This window comes from Phaseolus vulgaris, chromosome 6 (assembly GCF_000499845.2).
Source record: "Phaseolus vulgaris cultivar G19833 chromosome 6, P. vulgaris v2.0, whole genome shotgun sequence".
Taxonomy (NCBI): domain Eukaryota; kingdom Viridiplantae; phylum Streptophyta; class Magnoliopsida; order Fabales; family Fabaceae; genus Phaseolus; species Phaseolus vulgaris.
This window is the reverse complement of record NC_023754.2, coordinates 25,653,397-25,672,201: the sequence shown is the minus strand read 5'-3', so window position 1 is coordinate 25,672,201 and position 18,805 is coordinate 25,653,397. Positions and strand designations below refer to the sequence as shown.

At 31.4% G+C, this 18,805-nt stretch overlaps 2 protein-coding genes across 2 annotated transcripts; one reads left to right on the top strand and one right to left on the bottom strand.

Moving 5' to 3' along the window:
- The first annotated feature begins 1,829 nt into the window (after positions 1-1,829).
- LOC137832246 (beta-glucosidase 47-like) lies at positions 1,830-10,049 on the top strand. The gene is made up of 12 exons (XM_068640301.1): positions 1,830-2,135; positions 2,296-2,362; positions 3,535-3,593; positions 6,814-6,889; positions 7,239-7,313; positions 7,387-7,474; positions 7,562-7,817; positions 8,054-8,169; positions 8,268-8,520; positions 8,605-8,707; positions 9,198-9,306; positions 9,451-10,049. The coding sequence occupies exons 1-12, from the start codon at positions 1,980-1,982 to the stop codon at positions 9,656-9,658; spliced, it is 1,566 nt and encodes a 521-aa protein (XP_068496402.1). The 5' UTR covers positions 1,830-1,979; the 3' UTR covers positions 9,659-10,049.
- Positions 10,050-10,244: 195 nt separating this feature from the next.
- On the bottom strand, positions 10,245-17,554 carry LOC137832247 (RNA pseudouridine synthase 6, chloroplastic). Its single transcript, XM_068640302.1, has 10 exons — positions 17,254-17,554; positions 17,025-17,153; positions 16,670-16,924; positions 16,505-16,586; positions 13,077-13,192; positions 12,940-12,994; positions 12,617-12,728; positions 11,904-12,073; positions 10,855-11,207; positions 10,245-10,757 (listed from the first exon to the last, which is right to left on the bottom strand). The coding sequence occupies exons 1-9, from the start codon at positions 17,493-17,495 to the stop codon at positions 10,932-10,934; spliced, it is 1,437 nt and encodes a 478-aa protein (XP_068496403.1). The 5' UTR covers positions 17,496-17,554; the 3' UTR covers positions 10,245-10,757; positions 10,855-10,931.
- Positions 17,555-18,805: the final 1,251 nt, after the last annotated feature.

The following is an 18,805-nucleotide window of genomic DNA, read 5'->3' as shown; positions in this document are numbered from 1 at the left end:
ATTAACATATTATCCAAAAAAATCACCATATATGTTTTAAGAAAAATACTAAAATTTCTTAGAGACTTAATATCTCCCTACAAAAAACAAATATGTCATCAACATATAAAATATGAGAGGGAGTGAGATAACCTTACGGATTAGTCATATGTAAAATTGTCTTATCATTCATAAGCTTAGAGATACCTCTACTAAGAACTTTCTAAGCAAGATAAAAAAGTAAATGAGACAAAAGGATCATTGTCTTTCACCTCTACTGCAAGGAAAAAAATCCACCAAACTGTCATTTATTCTGATAGAAAGCATAATTGAACGAAGAATTGTACTAATCAAACCGACAAACGAGGGGTGAAAATCAAAGCGTGTCAAAACTAATAATAATAACTTCCAACTCAGAGTGTCAAAGACTTTATGAATATCAACTTTGTAAGTCACATTACCTCCTCTAACCTTTTTAGAAAACATGTTAATAGCTTTAGAAGAAATACCAATGCAATCATAAATCTGCCTATCCTGCACAAACTCATATTAATTAGGAGAAATGATTCTAGCAGTCATAAGTGCAAGCCTATCCGCCTAAAAAAATATTTTAAAGAGATGATAATTTTTATAAAATTAAGTTTAAATAATTAATTTTTTTATAAGTTTTTTTTAAACTTAAATAATAGAATATTTATATTTTATTTCCTTCATCTCATTTAAATCCCTTATATTTTTTGACAAATTAATTTCCTCTTTACAAAATTTATATATTAATAAAATTTCTAATAATATTATTTTTTTATTACAAGATAAATTAAATAAATAAAATACCAAAGGAAGAAACACAAATAAATAAATAACTTGTTAAGATTTTTCGTTTTAGGTAACAAAGTTGGTATCAACTACACCGAGAGGAATGTAGGCTATACATTTTGTAAAAAAATATTTTTATAACTTATAAATTTATTGAAAAATATTAATTTTAGTGGATTTCATATTACATTTATTTCTCTAGGTTTTGAAATTATATTAACAAATAATATTTTTTTAATTAATTTCAAATAAAGAATTAAAAAAAACGTGTCGTTAACATTTAGCCCAATATAATATCATCACCAATCACGTTTTTGCTTCGTCAACAACTTTTTTTCCTTTTAACAGAAAGTGCACATCAATATAAATATTTCGTTTATTATTCTTATAAATTATATCATAGATTAAATAAAATTCTACCTGAGAGTATCTACGATGAATCGCCTTCGAAAAGAAAAATATCAGAAAATAAATTATTAGAAAGAAATGTTGATAAATGTAAAGATAATTTTTATGATATATTTTTAAATTTTTGCATGGTGCTTGTGTTGGACCCTACACAAGTGTGGTCTCCGCCATGATTAGAACAAGAACAGCTCAACCCTTAACAAAATAACGATAAACACACACGATTGTGAATTTAAAGTAACATCGTTATTGTTAGGTTTAACACAAAAGTTAATCATAGAAACTAAAAAAAAATTAAAATTAAAATGACAAAAACCAAACTGAAATGAAAAACATCTTATAATATTTTTTTAATTTATATTTTCATTTAAAAAAGTTAAACGGGTCTCTTTCATATTTGATAAATAATCATTTCCAAAATCATGAAACACAGATTCTCAATTTCATACTATCATAAAACAAAACTAATATATATGCTTACAAGGGGCTATTATTAGATACAAGTATAAATGAAAAACCAATATACATGAAAATTTGAATAGAAGAGCTATTATCTAGTGCACTATTTTTTAGGTGGAAATTGAATATTTACTAGAATAATATTAAAGCGCCCATCTCAAGACCACAGGCAAATGACAAAATAGTCCTTGTGATCCATGAATGTCCCTTGATTAGCTTCATCACTTCTCAGACGTTATGCTCTCTATTGGTTGGTAATGGGCAATGTGCTTATATATAAGTATGTGTGAGTCGACATTCCCTTAAACACAGAAAATATGGAAGTTCCACTCCTACCACTCTTTGCACTAAGCTTCTCTATCTCCATTTTCTTGGGATTGGGTGCTGCTGATTTTCTATCCCTCAAAGACCATTCAACTTCCTCTCCATTTCCAACCAACTTTCTTTTTGGAACTGCATCTTCTTCATATCAGGTTCTTTTCTGCAACTCTTTCTATAATTTTGTTACATCATTCACATTTCCACACTCAAGATGTTCATATTTCATCTTTCAAACTGATTTTGTGAGATGAAGTTACAAATTAGTTGTGTGATCGTAGCTTGGCATATTTGAAATAATGAATAATTTTGCAGATTGAGGGAGCTTACTTGAGTGATGGAAAGGGGCTAAATAACTGGGACGTTTTCACCCATAAGCCAGGTTCACATTCTTACTCATTATTATTTTTGTATAATATATACTTATTGTTTATTGAAAAAAGAATCAAATGGTACATGCTTTGATACAACAGTAAAAACACTCCTACCTATACTATAACTAACTATCTTTAAGCATACAAAATACTAAGACTAGTAACTAGGTTTTATAAATTTCTGTTTTTTTTTTCCTCATTTTCTATACAAACAAAATCTAAATCTCTAACTTCAACCTATTCAAATATCTTTTAAATTGATAAATATAGATGGATGGTGATATAACAGTAAAGGGTTATACTATGATTAACTAATTCTAAGCCTAAATAGTCTTATTATTACCAAATTCTTCTCTTCTCTTTTATTTCAAGAATATCTTACTATTGGTCTATCCTAATATTACTATTTGTCCCAGAAAACATTTTATCCTTCAAAATGGGATCTTAATCGTAATTGGACCGCTGGTGCTTGCTGGGCTAGGGTTGGACCGTTTGAGCATTTGTTTAATTGTGGGGTAGAGTGTTTTGGTAGTGATAGGGTGCAGCAAGAAATGGGCTGCAGGGTACAGCAGAAAATTAGGCCGCGCAACAGGAATTTGGGCCGCGGGAGTGTTTTGGGTTTGCTAGGGTTGGCGCTTGCTCTTGTTGCGGCGTATGACCTGGCGTGCGCGGAGGCTGACGGCACTGGACGGCGCGGCGGTTGGAGCGCGAGCGGTGTTGTGGCGTCTGACCTAGTGTGCGCGAAGGCTGGCGGCACTGGGCGGCGCTGATAGAGTGGTGCCGGTGTTGGAGTTGTTGGTGGGAATTTTTAGGATTTCTTCCATAGGACATAGGCACTTTAGAATGAAGTTTAATGTTTAATATTTTATTTAGGTAAACGTGAATGAAAATACCAATGATAGATCTAGATCGGTAAAAACACTGGTAACACTAACTATCATTAAACCTACAAAATACTAATACTAAGACTACTAAGTAGGTTTTCTAAATTTCTGCTCTATTTTTTTTTCCTCATTCAACTATCTTTTAAATTGATAAATAGTCTTATTATTAAACTAGGGTTTTCCTAAATTCTTTTCTTCTATTTCCAAAATATCTTTATATATATATTTATATATAATAAATTTAGGTTAACATTTGTTGGACTTTTATACTATAGTACATCCTTCTACCATTTCAGGAGCTGTAATTGATGGAAGTAATGGTGATGTTGCTGATGATCATTACCATCGTTATAAGGTATCATCGTCTTACTTCTATTTCTGCCTCACTAATGTCATGTTTACTACGACTGATAAGAAGAAGAAAAAGGCCATAAATTACAAAAAAAAAAAAAACAGAAAATGAGATAAAAATAATTCAGCTTTTTTTTCTTCAAATTTACGAAGAATTACACTTCAAAAAAAAAAAAAAAATAAAAAAATATATATATATATATATATATAACAAACTATTAAATATATATTATATTCATATTCATATTCATATTCATATTATATTATAATAAAATAAAAAAAATTCACATCACTTCATTTCTTTATTCTCAATATCACTTATAAATTTTAAAAATAATCACAAAAACATTTTAACTTATTTCAATTCAAACAATTTTATTTTTCACACTTTCTATTCAAATTATTCTAAATCTACTATCTCAAATCTCTACACAGTCTAAATACACATAAACGCTTTGTTTCTCAAGGAAAACTTATGACACAAATAATTATCAGTTTATTAAAAGAAAACACAATCCTCAATTATAATTTGAAGGATGTGTGTTTGAAAGCTTCCAGTGTCTTCCATCACTTTTCACTTTAAAATATTTAGATTTATTTGTAATTTTTATACTTATATTTTATAAAATCGGTCGTTTTAGTATTTTTTTTTTTAAATTTAAACTCCATAATTTTAATTGTTTATAACTTTAGTTTTAAATTTTATGCAATTCTCATCCTTTATTTTTAATTGTGGGCACCATTATTCAATTTTTAGTTTTAAAAATATATTTGTGAGCTTAATGTAGAACCTAAATAAATGAGTCCTTTTCAGTGAAGTCCACATAACTTGCGGATTTAAACAAATTTGGTTCCTTGTTTCAATTCAATCCAACATCTTTTGTTTGGACTTTATCATACATGAAATTAAACAATGATTAGCAACTAAAGTCCATTGAAAGAGGAGAAGTCAATATTTGTTTATTTAGTGACTGTTATTTTATTTATATTTTACTCTTGATTTCTGACTAACTCGTTTAACCACATGCAATCTAGGGGGAGATATCAAAGTAAACATAATCTAACAAGGTCGATAAATAAAATTGGGTTGGATAAAAAAAATAACAGAATTCAAATTAAGGTTGTTTTATTTAGTACATCGAATCAAATGGATGCAGGTAGGTTGATGAGAACAAATAATTTAAGTTAAAAGTAATTGAATAACATTATTTCCGTTAAATATGTGTAAATATATTATAATTTATATAAATTTACATGTAATAATAAATTTAGTTTTATTTATAAGAATTAAATTTTAAAAAATATTTTTATTATTTATTTTTTATCTAAATTATTTTTATTATTTATTTATTTATCTAAATTATTTTTATTATTTATTTATTTATTTTGAAATGGAACCAATTTCGGCGATTTTATATAAGAACAAGTTGGACTTAAAAAGAATCGTAATCCATAAAATACGTGGCTTGAACTAGACCTTGCAATTTAACAAGTTAAGCTTAAAACAAATATAGTCTAAAATCAAAAATAATTTTTTAGTTGTTAGATTTTCATTTCAATATAGACCGTACTTAAATAAGTTGAAATGACTGGTAAACCTACAATTTAATATTAGATAAAGAAATATAATATTTTTAATTCATATATTTTTAGTTAAAGATAAGATGTCAATTTCTATTGTTTCTTCTATTTGGTGCCAATAAATATATAATGTCTAATGCTTTTTGATGGATTTAATAGTTATATTAACTTTATGGTGATCATGATAATGCTAGTATAATATTTTTTATTAAAAAAATAGAATAATTGTGAAACATTTCAGAGATGGTTTATTACACACACAAAAAGTTATGATTCATACATAACTTTAATAAAAAATCATATATCCACCCAAACCAGCATTTATGGGTACCCATTCTTGAGAGACTCCAAAAGTTGCTCCATTCAATAAGAGAGACAAATAAATAACATAAATGTGTAAAATATCTGCACCCTATTGTCTCCAAACATATCTCTCCTTAAAATAATTGCCTTCATAAAAAATTATTTTTATTAATACGTAAAAATAATTAATTTAAAGATAAGTAAAATATAAAAAAAAAACTAATGTTTCAATAAAGTGAGAGTGTTAATGAACTAAATTTGTTTTTAAAAAAATTGAAACTATAATAATTTTTCAGAAAAAAGGCATGTAGGTGGATATTAAAATTTAAAAGAAAAAAGATGTGGATCTGATTAAAGATGGCACAAAAGTCAAAGAAAGAGCTATTGATTTGGGTGAATGCATCTTTACGTTAAATGAGTCTATGTCATGGGCAACCTGCATTACTGTGGTTGCCTTAATTTCAAAAATCCAATTCAAATCTAGATAAATTTATATTTATATTTTTTAAATGATCAGTTTAGAATTTTCTAATTTAAATATAAATTATTTAACTGATTTTTTTTTATATTTTAAAGATAAAATAGGTTGAATGTTTAAAAATTAGTTTGATATTGATTTTAAATCTAAAATAATTTAAAATGGCTCCATATTTACTAAAACTAGTTTTCACAATAAAAACCTATTGACACTTTTTATATGTCATAAACATTTGTAGTTAATTGATAGTTTTCAAAATAAATTAGTTTTTAATATTTAATGCATGTTTAATGTGAAATTAGGAATGATGATTTTTTTTTTATCAATAATAAAAAATAAATAAATGAAAGTTAAGTGATACAACCCTTATACAGAAAAACACATTACTATTCTTTTAACTAGTAATTCCTACCAGATAGACAAAGGTGATACCAATACAAATATCTAACTACATTAATGAACCAACCTCACACAAGTTAAAGGATCCAAAATCCAATTAGAATAAGGAAAAGAAGCATGACGGAACTTTACACGGATCCAAGGTCAAACTTTTAGTTGCGTCGATTGAAATACTTCTAAGAAATGGTGATTGTTATTCCATTTGAATATTTTAATAGGTGTGTGACTTCTGTAAGAGTGAATGATATACTTTTTAAGAGTTTAGTGTTGAGATATGACTAAAATATGATTTGAATCTTTAAAAAATTAATCTAAAGCTCGAGTTAAATATAATATAAATTTAAATAGTTAGATTGAAATTAGATTTAAAGTTAAGTATAATATATGCATGATTTTTTTGGTCTTAATTAATTTGAGTGATACAATTCAACTAATTGTTCAATGGATATGAGTTAAAAAACAGGAAGACGTGGATCTTATGGATTACATTGGAGTCAACAGTTATCGGTTTTCATTATCATGGGCCAGAATTCTCCCCAGTAAGTTTTCTTTTTTATTAAAAAATTAATCAAACTTTTTCATTTTAATTTCTTAAAATTTTAATTGTACAATCTCATTCTCACATATCATAATTCTGAACTTTTGTTGACATTAAAATAATCTTCTCAAACACTGGTCTTATTATCAGTTGAAAATACAAATATTGAATTGATGTAACTTGCTGAAAAGAAATTATAAATACAATAATTAATATTGCATCAAAAGCTGAAAACATTAGTTAATTTAATTATCTTGAAAGGTTAAGACTGTAATAATTTTGAATCCTTAAAAATAACAAGCTGCATTTACTTTTTCTATCTCTAATATTACATTACAAATTTGATCCAGAGGGTAGATTCGGCAAGGTGAATCGGGCTGGGATTGATTACTATAACAGGCTAATCGACACACTTCTCTCCAGAGGTTTCATTCTTTTGTTATCACTATTGTTATATACTTTTTCTATCTCTAACTCTTCTTTTCTGGTTTGATTTAGGAATAGAACCTTTTGTCACAATATCACATTATGATATTCCTCAAGAACTTGTGGATAGATATGACGGTTGGCTAAGTCCTAAGATTGCGTAAGTACTTCTGATACCAACACATAAAAGTAGAATAAAAGAGTGTGGTCACGAATATTATGGTAAATGTAACGTTGATTTTTGTAGGGAGGATTTCAAGTATTATGCAGACATATGCTTCAAGAACTTTGGTGACAGAGTGAAATACTGGATCACATTTAATGAACCAAACGTTGCATTTATTCGTGGCTATAGAATAGGGATATGGCCACCTGGTCGCTGTTCTGGTTCATTCGGGAATTGTTCCGTTGGTGGGAACTCAGAGAAGGAACCTTTTATTGTAGGTTCTAACTTTCTCTTAGCCCATGCCTCTATAGTTGGTCTCTACAGAACCAAATATCAGGTAAGATATATGAGTTTTCTATGTTACCTAAATATTTTTTCATATACTTTGATTAGTGTGACATTATTAATCTCAGAATTAAAAATAATAATTTTAGAATTATATATTGAAATTCTGTTCTTATGGAAGGTTAGTTATAAAAGATAGAGGGGGAGAAATAGGTAGTGTGAATAAAGAGTTTAAAACTTGTAGTTGTCCAAATATCAGCAATCTTACGCGAAACGTTTGAATGGCAGAAAAAACAGGGAGGGAAAATTGGACTGGCAGTGCATACTATGTGGTTTGAACCCATCAGCAACTCCTCAGAAGACAAGATAGCTGCTGAGAGAGCTCAAGCATTTTATATGAATTGGTAAATAGCTTTATTATATTTTGTGAATATGCATGAATGCATGTTGTTCATGCATGGGCTCTTGAAGATTGTGTTATGGTGGTGAATGAAACATGTAGGTTTTTGGACCCAGCTATCCGAGGGGAGTATCCAAGGGAAATGCGTGAAATATTGGGAAAAGACCTTCCACCAGTTCCATATGAGCTTGAAAAACTGAAACCTTCAATAGATTTCATTGGAGTAAACCACTATACCAGTTACTTTGTTAAGGACTGCATCCACTCAGAGTGTGAACCAGGACTAGGGTCTACAAGGACAGAAGGTTATGCTCTAACATGGGCTCATATCAATGGCATGACCATTGGAAAACCGGTGTGTATATATAGCTTTTCTAGATTGAAGAGCATGCACCTTCAATTTGAAAAATAATGTTAATCACAGAGTTAATGCATGCAGACTTCACTTGAGTGGTTGTTTATTTACCCAGAAGGACTGGAGAAGATTGTGACTTACATTAAGGAGAGATTCAACAACATACCAATATACCTTACTGAAAATGGTGAGTAGTACATATACCCATCACTCTTTCCTCCAATCTTTAATACAAACATTTCTAACCTAATTACACGTTCTAATGAAAATAATCAATTCAATTTATTTTGTTAAGTTATTTCTTATAAGTTTATTAATATGGACAAAAGAAGAAAACAATGCTTACAAAAAGGATTAATATTTTTTTTATATATCTTATATTAAAGGCCGACAGGTATATATGCATATAGCTTTAGTAAATATTTTCTTTTTAAAATATAACCACTTAACAGTTTTTTTTTATCAATATAATAATAATAATAAATATAAATAAACATAAAGAATTAAAAATTTGACTGTTATTATATTAATAAAAAAGAGTTTTGAAGTAGCCGTATTTTAAAAACGTTTGTCAAAATATATTTTTTCTCTGGTCAGTCTCCATATGATATTTGGTTGAGTTTTCCAACTTAGAAATAATTGATAAAACTTTATTCTGTATATATTGTCTTGCATAGGAGTTGGGGGGAAGGAGAACGCCAACATGACCACTAAAGAAATTATCAATGATGTGGACAGAATAGACTACTTGCGTGCTTACTTGGATTCCTTGGCAAGAGCAATAAGGTGTTCACATACCCATCTTAGTCTGGAAAATATACACACCAAACTTGCACAATTTTTTTTGTCTTGATAAAATATTATGAAATAAGTTATTAGAAAGCAATAACACCCTTTCAGTTAAGAAAATGTTTGTTGTTGCATGAACAGGAAAGGAGCAGACGTGAGAGGGTACTTTTTGTGGTCTTTGCTTGACAACTTTGAGTGGACTGATGGATCCTCAATTAGGTTTGGACTTCATCGTGTGGACTATGACACTCTCCAAAGAACTCCAAGAATGTCTGCTTCTTGGTACAAAAACTTCATTGCTCTTCATGCCTCTGGCCCAGGCACGAAAACTCGTCACACTCAAGAGTGACAAAGAATCAATGGAGTGCTATATAATTTACTTTCAAGGAAGAATAAAAGCAGTTTTTTTCCCTTAGTGGTATTATTAATGGGCCACTGAAAGGGAAGCAAAATGCTTGGATGAAGAAGGTCTTTATAGTTGATATATCTTCCTTTGTTCTTTTATTCTGGTACATCTTCCAGTACAATACCTCGTTAATTTTTTTGGTCTCCTCCCACTCATTCACTCATTTTGGAATGGACCTTGTAAAATCTAAGTGAGACAAGAAATTAATGGGGTGGAAGAAGTTAGTGTCTGATTATTGTTGTTGTTTTCTTTAGACTTTTGGGACTCAATATTTTTATAATTGTCATTTGTAATGTATTACAGTAGACAATTTGAAATTTGGATTTATAGTTGATATTGGTCGATTCAAAGACATATTCTATGAAACCTATATGGATGATTAAAACTTCAGAAAGAAAATGATGATAATAACAATAATACGAAGTAAACATACTCTTAGAAGTGCATGTAATCATGTGAAGTAGTGGAACCTAAAATCAATGATGAACAATAATTAACAGGCATTAGATTTTTGTTATGCAATATTAAATATCTGTTAAAATATTGATGATGTTGATTAAAATAGTTGAAGGGAAAGAACTCCAAAATCATTAGCAAGTTAGTACAAGCAATTGATAGTCATCCTGGCCCGAAAAGCGAATGATTGGAAAAATACAATACAAAAATTTGAGGTTGACGGGAGCTTAAGATATTAATAACACGACCTAATCAGATGTTACTAATAAGTTGACATTGTCTCATTTCTTCAATCTCTAGTACAATATATAAAGCTAAATTCTCTTCTCAAAAAAGACTTCTTTATCCATGAATGTCTCTCTGGTTTACGTGTTTAGACTTGACTCTGCTAGAAAATGTGCCAAAATGCTCACCAGTACATGAAGTCCTCTTCTTTTCCTTTTATTTGGGTTTCTAGTCTCAAACCTGCAAATCCCACTGCCTTCACTCTACAGCCTCTAGGAAATATTGTACTCTGACCCTCACAGAAGGAGAAACCAGCACAGAGTGATTCGTGACCACTCTTCCACCTTTAGAATATCTGCTTCTGCGTACAGACACATTTCTTTATTTTTCAGCCAAAAAAATTAGTTGTAACACTGAATCAAGATATTTTCAATCAGAATGAATGATAGTATACTCACTTAAAACTGAGGCAAGATGAAAACATAACTATAAAGGTGAATCCCTGTTCTCAACCCTAGCACACGTTTCAAGCCTTTTAACACCTCCACCAAGGTGAACCGGATTCGTAAAAGTGGTCATCATCATCCCATGAAATTTGACATGCTTGAAGGCCAATTGCAACACCTGGCTCTTTTCCATGTTGTGCAATCCAATTTACAACAGCCGTTTCTTTTTCACTCTCACTACTGAAATCTCTCTTGTATTTTCCAAATGGATTAAGTCCAGGATTACTCATATCCCCAATTGCAGCTGGCATATACATAGAATCACCAACTAATGGTGCTCTACAGGCAGCAAATTGAGCTCGAATCTGCATTTAAATTTAAGTTACTATCCAGGTACAAAACATAGCTTCTTTATCCTTAAAGATGATCAAATAAAAGAAATTCCAAGATTCTCTAATTAGGCCATATTCTGATAAGTTTCTTTATAAACACTTAAAAATGAAGAAAATAAGAAGGAAAAAAAAAAAAGAAATAAGTTTCTACCATAAGTTAAAATTAACTAATACATGAACTCATAGAGATGTTTATCCAAATAAGCTGTTTTCGAAACACTACCAAATAGGCCACCAGCAGGTTCACCATTCGTATAAAAGAATACAACATTTAAGTGGTTGATACCAGATTCAGGGAGATATAACCGCCCAAATAACGAGGGAAGATATTTTCAAATTAAATTCCTCCTTGCAAAAAGTGTATTCTGATATTTAGACCCAACAATGGCAAGAACAGTATACTTTATAGCTACCATTTGTCATTTGTAGTAGCCGAATAACTGTTTGACTAACAATGGCCGTGATAAAGAAAAAAAATATGTAGAATAAAATAGATCATGAACTGTTATCAGTTTACTTGAGGATTAGAAATATCGCTCAACTATATATCTTCATTAAATTTTTTGAATTGATTAACGTTTATTTATTCTAATCTGCCAACACATACGTATTAAAATAGGTCCCTTCACTAAAAATACAAACAGTACATAAAATGACCACTAAACAGACCTGATGGGTGCGACCGGTAAGAAGGTTGATTTTGCATTCGTATGCAAAATCTTGATAAGGCCACCCACAATCTTCAACACAATACTTGTCCTGTATAGAAGGAGTTGGCCAGGGAACCTTTCTGCATTCCTGGATCTCAAGTTGACACATAAGCCATCCCTTGATAAAATCTGCATTCAAATCAACCAACTGGATTGAATCCACAATACAAGACCCTTATTGGAAACTTTCTAACCTAGTTACAGAGAAGCACATATTTGATAGAAATTCCTAGTCCATTCAAATTACTCAGTCAAATAATAACAAATCATGCTGCTGAAGTACACTAGGCTAGGCTAAACCATTCAAATTAAACTCAGTCAAATATCATAAAATCACATATGTTCATTAAGGAACTAATTTCCATCTAGGGTAATGCACCTAACCAAAATATTTGGGTTAAAGAGTAAATGACATCTCAATTTCAATCAAATAGTTTAAAACATATATATTATTCTCAACAACATCATTCTACCTTCTATTATTCCCTTTCAGGGAATGGAATATTGACTATCAGCCAAATCTAATGTCTAAAGTAACACTTATGAGCCACCAATACCATGATGAGGCATGGTCCTGCTTCTCCTGCATGCTGCTAACGATAGTCAATGAAAGCACACTTTACAATCACTTTAGCAACTTCTATTGCTAATCACTCAAACTCATGTGGTTACCTTCTGAAATAAGTCTAGGAGCCATGTTAATAGGGCGCATATAGTGGGTAATGATTCCCGTTGGCAAAGGAGAAGATGCAAGAGCAAGATAGAGCTTCTTCACCTTTTTCTCCTGAAAATATTGATTGCACAAGTACTCAATAACGATTACAATGCTATTTCAGTTAAAATCAATTTTTATTTTCAATTGATTAAAAATGCACGATATAATGCTGTAGAATCCCATCTCACAATGGAGATTAAATCCCTCATGCCTTATATGAGTGTGCCCTTTCCAATAGAAGGTTATTCTAGCATAAGATAAGAAATGGGATCAGACATACCCTAATTTTACCATGAAAGACAGAGCAATACTCTTTAGTCCTAGCCAATACCACACTGCAAGTAATGACATTCCATTACAATCTATGACAATCAGAATGACAAGGAGCTGTAATTACTTTTAACATAAATGCAATACCAGCCTTCGGTGCAATTATCAATTTGATGGGTAGTCATCAAAGGGGCTGTCAATCCCAAGGCTCGAGTTGCAAAGGTTGCACAACTTTCTTCAATGTTGTCAGTAGTGCCACCCACCTAACCAATATTTGAAGAAAATTGGGAGAAACTAAAAGCAATTAATTATTTAATTGTGTAAAAATATCAATAAATTTAAAGACACATTAAAAAGAAAATTGAATTATTGAGTTGGGTCTCTTGGTAATTTTAAGGAATAACCCATTCAAGACTAGCACAGAACCTAACTAAACCATACTCCACCCTAAAGCTGACACAGAATAGTGAATCCTGCTTGATATTTTTCTCCACACATATTGAGCATCAAACATCAAATCAATCAAAATATATAAGTTCTTGAGATTTTTGTATCTACGTCTAATACTTTCGTAATGTCGTTGTTCCTTCATAAGGACGAAAGTGAGTGGACCATAAAGCCTACCAAAGATGGTGAAATTGGGAGACTAAGAAATAGAAAAGGCCATGTAATTTAAATCCTACCTAACTAAGAAATTGCCATGGAGATCTCATATTAATTTAATGGTATTTCAGAAATTTTGCATTTTTTATATATTTTGGAAAAACCAGGTATTTATGGCCTTGGAGTTACATTACTTGGGTGCTTTAAATTTTGTTATGATGCTAAAGTCTAGACTTGAGAATGAAAGTATGAGAAAAATTCTCGAGATTGATTCATCTTCATCTCTTAGCTAATTCATGTATTTATAAGTGCTCTTACATTAGAGATACAAAGACAAGATCTGAAAAGGCTACAATTATGAGACAGATAGGTACTACAAGACATAAATTAAACTATTCTAACAAGTTAACATATTCTAACACGTTAAACAATTCTAACACTCCCCCTCAAGTTGGAGCATACAAATTGTATGTACCAAGCATGAAACATATAATTGAGGTCCTTTCAAGGACTTAGTCGAAATATATGCAACTTGATCATTGGAGGACAAATTCCATGCAGATTTCCCTGGACAACTTTTCTTGAATAAAATAACTATCTATTTCTATGTGTTTAGTTCTCTCATGAAATAAAAGATTAGAAACAATGTGGATAGTTGTTTGGTTATCACTGTACATTCTCATATGCTAAATTTCACAAAATTTCATTTCTAGGTATTTCTTCATCCACATAGGTTCACAAGTGACGTCATTGTCCTATACCTAGCTTCCACACTAGATTGAGCATCTACATTTTGTTTCTTACTAATTCAAGAGATAAGATTGTCTCCAATGCAAACACATTATCCAATGGCAGAACACATGTCTATAAGAAATCTTGCCCAATCATCATCGTAATACCACCAAGACATTTGAGTATTTCCCTTATCTTCATATAGGGAACCTTATTTTGAAGCCTTTTTGAGATATTTGAGGAGGCAAACGACAACATACCACTGATCAAGACAAGAAGTCTGCATAAACTAACTAACCACTTCAATTGCAATGGACAAGTTAGACCTTGTAGTAGTGAGATAAATAAGTTTCACAACAAATCTTCTATATCATTTTGGGTTTGAGAAAGGTTCACTCTGCTATGCCATTAATTTTTTATTTGGATCTATAGAACTATCCACATGTCTACAATCAATTATACATGTTTCTTTAGATATCTAAGACATATCTCCTTTGATAAATTACAATACCTTCCTTTCATTGAGCTACTTCAATATCCAAAAAATATTTATGACATTCAAGATCTTTGGTGTGGAAGTGAATGCATAAATGTTTCTTTAACGGAGAAATTTTAGTGGCATCAAAATACACTAAGTACATGCATCTTTTTCCTCTGTAATGAATATAAATGTTTTTCCTCTGTAATGAATATATCATCAACATACACTAAGTACATGCATCTTTTGAGAAAGATATGATAATAGAAAGTTCGAATTATCTACTTCACTACATTTCAACCCAAAATTTTTACAATGTGGCTAAATTTGTCAAACCAAGCATCACATAGAGAATGACGTAATTTACAAACTAACCCACACTTTTCCTAAGCAACAAACTTAAGTTGTTCCATGTAGATTTCCTTCGTTAGAACACCATGAAGAAAGACATTCATGATATGCAACTAATAAAAGACCCAATGGCAAACAACAGCCATGACAAGAAAAGTATGACGAAGGCAATTTTGGCAATAGGATAAACTGTATCACCTAATTGAGACCATATATATTTGTGTATATCCTTTGACCATTAATCTTACTTTAATAGTGTAAACTCACTTGCATCCTACGGAGTTTTTTCCAAGTGGAAGAGAAACTAGCTCCCATGTGTGGTTTTGGTGAAGAGCCTATTTTAACAATTATGGCTTGTCACTATCCAAGATGATTAAGTGTTTCAAATACATTTTTAGGAATAGTAATAAAGTACACATGAGACAAATGAGAAAAATGAAGGAGACAACTAATGGTAGCTTAGAAAATTGTAAATAGGATGATGATTTTGAGTAGACCAAGTCCTTTTCAAAGAATAATGAGTCATCTTAGATCTTCATTATTGGGAGTCATGATATTTGTAGATGGTGGTGAAGGACTTGAATAAGAGTACTCACCCTGTAACATCGAACCCGTCTCTTGTATTCTAGGATGGTAAGTGATCAAAAAGGTTGATGATGATTTTGATGTACGAGGTGGAGGAGAGTAACTTTGAAGAGTGGTTTGATTTTGAGTGTCACAGAATGACAATGGTTCAACTAATAGGACATGTAAGACTTGTTCGACAAAACTAACATCTTGTAAGGAAGAAGGGAAGAAAGGAGTCTCTTGAAAAAAGTTAACACTCACAAGAATGCAGTACTTTGATTTTTAGAGAATAACATTGATATCCTTATTAGAAAGGAAAACACATTTGATGGCTCTTGCAAATAGTTAGTTCAACCCCCCGGGGACAATTTGTACATCATTGGCACAATTAGGGCATAAATTACTTGCAGAAGCGGATCTAAGACTGTTAAGCCGCATATTTTTACCCCTGTTCTTTTCTACTAACCATCCCTCAAACCTTAAATCACATTTTGAAACCTATTTTTCAAATTTCAGCATCCTAAATTCTAATACCATCTGGGTCCTACATTCAACTAGTCTGGCCAAACTTAATGTTAGACGCAATCCAATTACGATTGTAGTATGCTGAATCTGAGACATCAGTAAAACCAAAAAGCTAGAGCAAACAGTGAAAGCTGAGGACTGACAGAGACAATGAATACAAAAATCCAGTCGATAACCAATTAAAATGATCTAAATATCAATTTTTCATCACTAGAGGACTCTGCGCTATCTAGCATTAAAAAAATTACAGAAACGATTGTACCATGCACATATACGAGAATTAATGAACTGAGTTTGTACTGTGGAATTGATTACATACTGATGTACCAGCAGGTTTATCCAAAACTACATAGGATTCCGCCACAGATATGATCCTTGATCTCCAATCAATCTCATAACACCTAAAAAAGGCTTTAAAATGTCGGACAACATCTTTCCAAAATAATCTAAAAAGCAATTTCATTCCACTAAACTCTAGGTGTACCTAGGAAAGCGTTTGGGGTGCACGTGGACTCGCAAATACGTTCCAGGCTCGACAAATTGATCCGCGTGAGTTACACGGAAAGTTTTTTGTGCCTCTCGCACAGTTTTGCCTTTGATAGAAGCTCTTTGGCGCAATACCGAAGGTTCCGTTACTTCTTTGAATACCCTAATTTGTTCTTCAGTAGCACTCGGAGGAGGCTGTGGACAAACAAGAGCGTAGTATACAGCTCCAAATTGAATCAGATCAGTAACGTACCTTCACAAAATGAAACATAGCATTTAATATTACTCGCGTGAAGAAAATATGAGAAAATAATGAATCTTACGATATGCAGAGACATGGAAAACACGCTTACAAAGGAGGAAGTTCCAGAGCCTTGCAAATATGTTCTAAAACAGGTCCTCCTTCTGATACAACTAAGTGTTCAACTCTCGGTGGAGTTTTGTGCAATGGACATGGAAGCAATCGATCGTACTTCGGCAAACTTAAACAGAAGCAAGTTCAGTATCATGCAAAATGCGAAGGTAGTGGAAAGGAAGTAACTATTGAAGACTCAACGCGAACTCTCAAGAATGTTAAGGTACCTATTAGAAGAGGAAGTTGCGGTTAAGTTTTCGGCGTCGGTTTTTGAGAATTCAGATTCAGCGGCGATTGCAGTGTAACTGTTGTATGAACTCCGACAGCACCAACTCGGTGCGTTCTTGTTCTGGTGATTTCTAAGTGCTGCTCGAGACATGCGAAAGGAGCGCGCCACTGCTGGCGTCGCAAGACTCCGGCAGACGCCTGAGAACAACATTGACGCCACCGTCACTGCCACCGAGCCCATTCTTGCTCTCCTGTCTTCGACTCCGACCTTCTTCTTGGCAATTATATGGGGCCTGCTATTGGTTTGAAATACGCAATCCCTGTTATGAGCTGGAATATTAGGCCCCATCCATGAACTTGGTTTAACATTGGGCCTGAATAAGAAGAATACTATTGGGCTTTTTTTCTTACACCGCCATGATTACTATCTACATCTTCAAATTAACAACAAAAAGACTAAAATATCTTCCTCCGCTGCACCCTGTTGATACAAAAAAATTCTGAAATGGATAATTCGAAGTCACCATTACAATATAGTATGAAAAGAAGACTATCCATTTTTAAATTATGGTGGTGCAGGTAGTAACTATAAATGTTAAGGAAATAAAAGCCTTAATCCCCTTACTTTTTAAAAGTTGGCTTAAATTCAATTTTCTTATAATTTTGCAAATATGCATTTTGACCCTTATAAAATTTTAATAAAAGATTTGGTTCTTTTACAATTAAGATATTTTAGTTTACGAGTATATTATTCAATTTTTCATAGAAAAATATTAGTTTGGAGAACCCACGTCAACTAGGGATGAAAATATTTTATTGTATATAAGTGGGTGCAAACCTTGTTCCATGAGTCGGTTTTATGGAGTTGAATTAGCTTAAAGTTCACTTCGTAATATGATATCACAGTCATTAAAATCTATCATAATGAGTGTTTGTTGAGTCTATCGTGTCATCCGCTATCGGGTTGTTATCGGACCACGCACCAAATCTCAATATTAAATAAAATAAATTTTTTTTCAATCACTTTTTTTCATTTCATTTCAAGTAATTATATTATTTTGTATTTACCATCAAATCAATCATAATTTTAAGGTGAACATCATCACACTCTCTGATCCCAAAACTACTAATAGAATAAGAGAAAAAACTTGAAAAAGAAGAGGGACTTAACTCGAAAAAAAAAATGTTCAATCAATTCATCTTTTACATGTTATTATTTGTTTTTTAATTTTGATTAATCCAAATTTCTGAAAATTGAATAAAAATATCAAATACACACACAAAACCACTACGCTATGTTTTCGCTATCGCTGGTATTAGTAATATGTATTGGTCACTTGGTATACGTATTTGTGAAAGTTACAGAATTATTTATACAATAAAATAAATTTACATATTATGTAGAAAGTTACGTAGTCTAGTCAGTTTAAACAACTCTATCGAACTACTTCTCTACTTTCGTATCATACATTAAATGGCTGACACGTAACGTGCCACCCAAAAGTTGGTCCTAGATCTACAGAGAATTACGCATTATATTTCTTTTTATTA